This window comes from Austrofundulus limnaeus, unplaced genomic scaffold, assembly GCF_001266775.1.
Source record: "Austrofundulus limnaeus strain Quisiro unplaced genomic scaffold, Austrofundulus_limnaeus-1.0 Scaffold644, whole genome shotgun sequence".
NCBI classification, from domain to species: Eukaryota; Metazoa; Chordata; class Actinopteri; order Cyprinodontiformes; family Rivulidae; genus Austrofundulus; species Austrofundulus limnaeus.
This window is the reverse complement of record NW_013953046.1, coordinates 77871-81795: the sequence shown is the minus strand read 5'-3', so window position 1 is coordinate 81795 and position 3925 is coordinate 77871. Positions and strand designations below refer to the sequence as shown.

Sequence of the window (3925 nt, the reverse complement as noted above, 5' to 3'; positions counted from 1 at the left end):
CTGCAAGATCTGGCTGGATTATTTTATGAACTTTAGGCTGGTCCTAATCTTCATGGAGTAATTCATCTGACTTTTCATTTTCAAATACAAATAGTGAAGAATGTACATGATTTAATCATCTATAAATGGTTTTAACTATTAACAGACAGATGTAAGTTTATTGTGTTAAAATTTGGTTTGTCTAATTCAAACCTCTGAGGAACAGAGTCAAATGTAAAAAGTGTTGCAACTGTCCCCTCCCATAACTAACTGTCCCACTAAGCTCCTCTGCTTTTACAGCAGAAATTAACATCCCTGGATTTGAACATTTTATAACACAATCACTTTATATTTGTCACCAACCACACTGTTCATTGGTAAAGTTGCAGAGACTGGATTTGAAACTAGGTAAAGTTTACTGAACAGCGCCACCCTGTGGACACAATCTGTAACTGCAGTACTGGAGCACTCCTAACATTTCCAGGAGCAGGGCCATGCAGAGACCACTAAAGGGGCAGGTGTTTGAAGTAAAGGGTAAATGGTCTGTACTTATATAGCTCCTCTCCATCCAACCAGCATACTCAAAGCACTTTATACTACAATCTGTGTGTCCTCATTTACCCAGTCACACTCTACTGGGTCTCCCTACAAAACCAATACTGGGAAATAAATCTACAGAGACTAACTACATAATAACACAAAAATGAGTTGTTCACACATATTACCTTAGTGTAACACACCCATGAGAAACAAAAAGCCTACAGAGAGAGTGATAGAATGTCAAACTTGTGGGGTTTTTTTTTGTTGTTGTTTCTTTTTTGTTTTTTGTTTTTTGTTTTTTTTTTTTTTTGGGGGGGGGGGGTTATCCGTTCCACAAATTCAAGTAGTGCAGCTTTAATATTTAAATGTATTCGGAGACACTGACAAAAAGCTTATAATTTACCTATACTATGATTTAATCAGGTCCATAAAAAGGGCTCACAAAGGTCTTGAATGAATATAAGAGGATAGTAACATATTTCGTATTTTATTAAATTGAAACTTAGAAACCTGCATTATTAGTTGAGGAGATAAATTTTGAAAGAGAAGTATGGCAGGCTATTTATTAATTGATGGGAAAAATAGCTGCATTTTTATTGGCCCCCAAAAATGGTTAAATATAAATAAAGTGCAACACCAATGCATGTCAGCATCACACATCAAATTACCAATATAACTGGTAAATTGTTAATGTTAAAGGAGGAGGCTTTTTAGACACCTGCAATGTCTTTAGCTAGCACAGGGGTGGGCAGTCCTGGTCCTGTAGGGCTGCAGTCCTACATGTTTTACATGTTTCCTGCTCCAACACACCTGATTCAGTCACTGAACTCCCTCTTCATGTTCTGCAGTATGGAGGACCGACACTGACATAATTAGAAATAAAAGCAGAAATAGATAAATGAACCACTAAATAAATAAGTACATTTAAAATGCACCAAATAAATTAAAAAAGAACTTTACCTCTTTAAAATATAAAATTATTTAATTGACTTCCATATTTATTTTTCCAGCTTAGTTCCAATAAATTAGGTGGTGGTGGATGAGATTCGCCAAGAGTTCCTGAAGGCTCTGGATGTTGTGGGGTTGTGTAGGTTGACGTGACTCTACAGTACTGCACAGACATCAGGGGTAGTTCCCCTGGATTGGCAGACCAGGGTGGCGGTCCCCCTATTTAAAATGTGTTCCAACTACAGAGGGGTCACACCCTGGTAAGGTCTATTTAGGGATTCTGGAGAGGAGGGTCCGTGGGATAGTCGAATCTCAGATTCAGGAAAAGCAGTGTGGGTTTTTTTTTCGTGGTTGTGGAACACTGGACCAGCTCTACACCCTCAGCAGGGTCCTGGAGGGTACATGGGAGTTTGCTCAAACAGTTTTGGGAACTTAGAGAAGGCGTTCAACCGTGTCCCTCAAGGAGTCCTGTGGGAGGTACTCCTGGAGGATGGGGTACCAGGCTCAATCAAACGGGCACTAGTTTCCAATGAGAGTTGGTCTCCACTAAGGTTGGCTTTTGTCACCGATTCTGTTCATAACTTTCATGGACAGAATTTCTAGGCGCAGCCGAGGTGTTGAGGGGATCCTTTTTGGTGACCTTAGAATCACATCTCTGCTTTTTGTGGATGATGTGGTCCTATTGGCTTCATCAGATCCTGATCTCCAGCTCTCACTGCAGCAGTTCGCAGCTGAGTGCCAAGTGGCTGGGATGAAGATCAAATGGAGCTGGAAACTGACAGGCAGATTGGTGCTGCATCTGCCGTGTTGTACCGATCTGTCATGGAGAAGCGAGAGCTGAGCCAAAAGGAGAAGCTCTGATTTACTGGTTGGTCTACATTCCTATCCTCATCTATGGTCAGGAGCTTTGGGAAGTGACCAAAAGAACAAGATTGCAGATACAAGCGGCCAAAATGAGTTTCCTCTGCAGGGTGTCTGGACTCTCCCTTAGAGATAGGCTGAGAAGCTCAGTCATCCAGGAGGGACTCAGAGTAGAGCTGCTGCTCCTCCACGTCCAGAGGAGCCAGTTGAGGTGGGTCAGGCATTCGATTAAGAGGCAAGGAGATGCCTCCTTGCCACCTCCGTGGTCAGGTGTTTCATGGACGTCCCACTGGAAGGAGACCGGCAGGAAAAACCCAGGACATGCTGAAGGGACTATGTTTCTCAGCAGGTCTGGGAACACCTTGGGAATCCCCCAAAGGAGCTGGTCCAAGTGGCTGAGGAGAGGGAAGTCTGGGTCTCTGCTTAGTCTGCTGCCCCCGAGACCCGATCCTGGATAAGTGGAAGAAAATGGATGAATTCATGGATGGATCGTCATGATTAAACTTATTGCTTATAATCAATACTAAAAGTAGACATTGCTACTTCTCATGTAAGGCTGTTGGTTGAGTGAAGTTTCACTAGCTAAATCAGGATTTTAACAGTTTTATCTCAGTGCTCTTAGAATTAACTTTGTGTGTGTGTGTGTGTGTGTGTGTGTGTGTGTGTGTGTGTGTGTGTGTGTGTGTGTGTGTACACAGGAACACGGCAGCTCATCACAAGAGCCAATCTTGGAGCTAAAACCAATGAGGATGGAAATGAGATCAACTTCCTGCTCGTCCGTGCCCCCCGCTTTGGAAGACTCTTGGTAGCCAACAAGAACCAGTATGAGGAAATTAACCAGTTTTCACAGTCACAGGTAACGTTAACGCCAAATTTGTTTATTTTTGTGAGAGACGTTTAAGTAATTTCTTCATTAATAACCTTTAACCCAGTTAAATACTGGTTCAGGGTTAAATTTGAACCATTGGACTAATTATGTGCCTTTCATTGGAAAAACACTTTTAGTCACAAATCTTTAGCTTACTTTTTTACCTCCGCCAAAGGTGAGGTAATGTTTTCGGTCGCGTATGTCATTCTGTCATTCTGTCTGTGGACATTACTCAAAAACTTGTGGACAGATTGTGATGACATTTTTACCACATGTGMGTACTGGCTSAAGTAACACATCTTTAAATTTTGGTGATGTTCCGGATCACGATGCGGATACAGCAATTTTTTTCTTTTAACACTCTGAGATCGGCAAAGCTGTGATGCTTTCACAGGGCGTGGGTTTCAAAGTGTCCAGCAGGTGGCACTGTAGTATTGGTGTGCCCCTTTGTAACTCTATTACAGGATGGGGGAAATAGACTATTTGCCACGGACATCCGGTCCAGCACTTGATGCCACTCCCTACACTTACGGTTCGTGGTCAACACAGTGTTAGCGAAAGATTTTTTCACCCAACAACGACTCTTAATGATCTCCACAGAACAGAATTATCATATTACATGAACCAACATTAACACAGGAGATGTACAGGTCCAGACAAGTGGAAAAAAATCACTCCAAAGTGGATTAAAGACATAAAAACAAAGGAAAGACGTTCCTGTTTATGGTT

The 3925-nt window shown here is 42.0% G+C and overlaps 1 protein-coding gene across 1 annotated transcript in view; it reads left to right on the top strand.

The window, feature by feature from the left end:
• cspg4 (chondroitin sulfate proteoglycan 4) overlaps positions 1-3925 on the top strand; it is a 183228-nt gene that overhangs the window by 172406 nt on the left and 6897 nt on the right. Inside the window, exon 9 of the mRNA XM_014027385.1 lies at positions 3027-3184. Coding sequence (XP_013882839.1) covers positions 3027-3184 — 158 coding nt within the window. The remainder of the gene's footprint in view (positions 1-3026; positions 3185-3925) is intronic.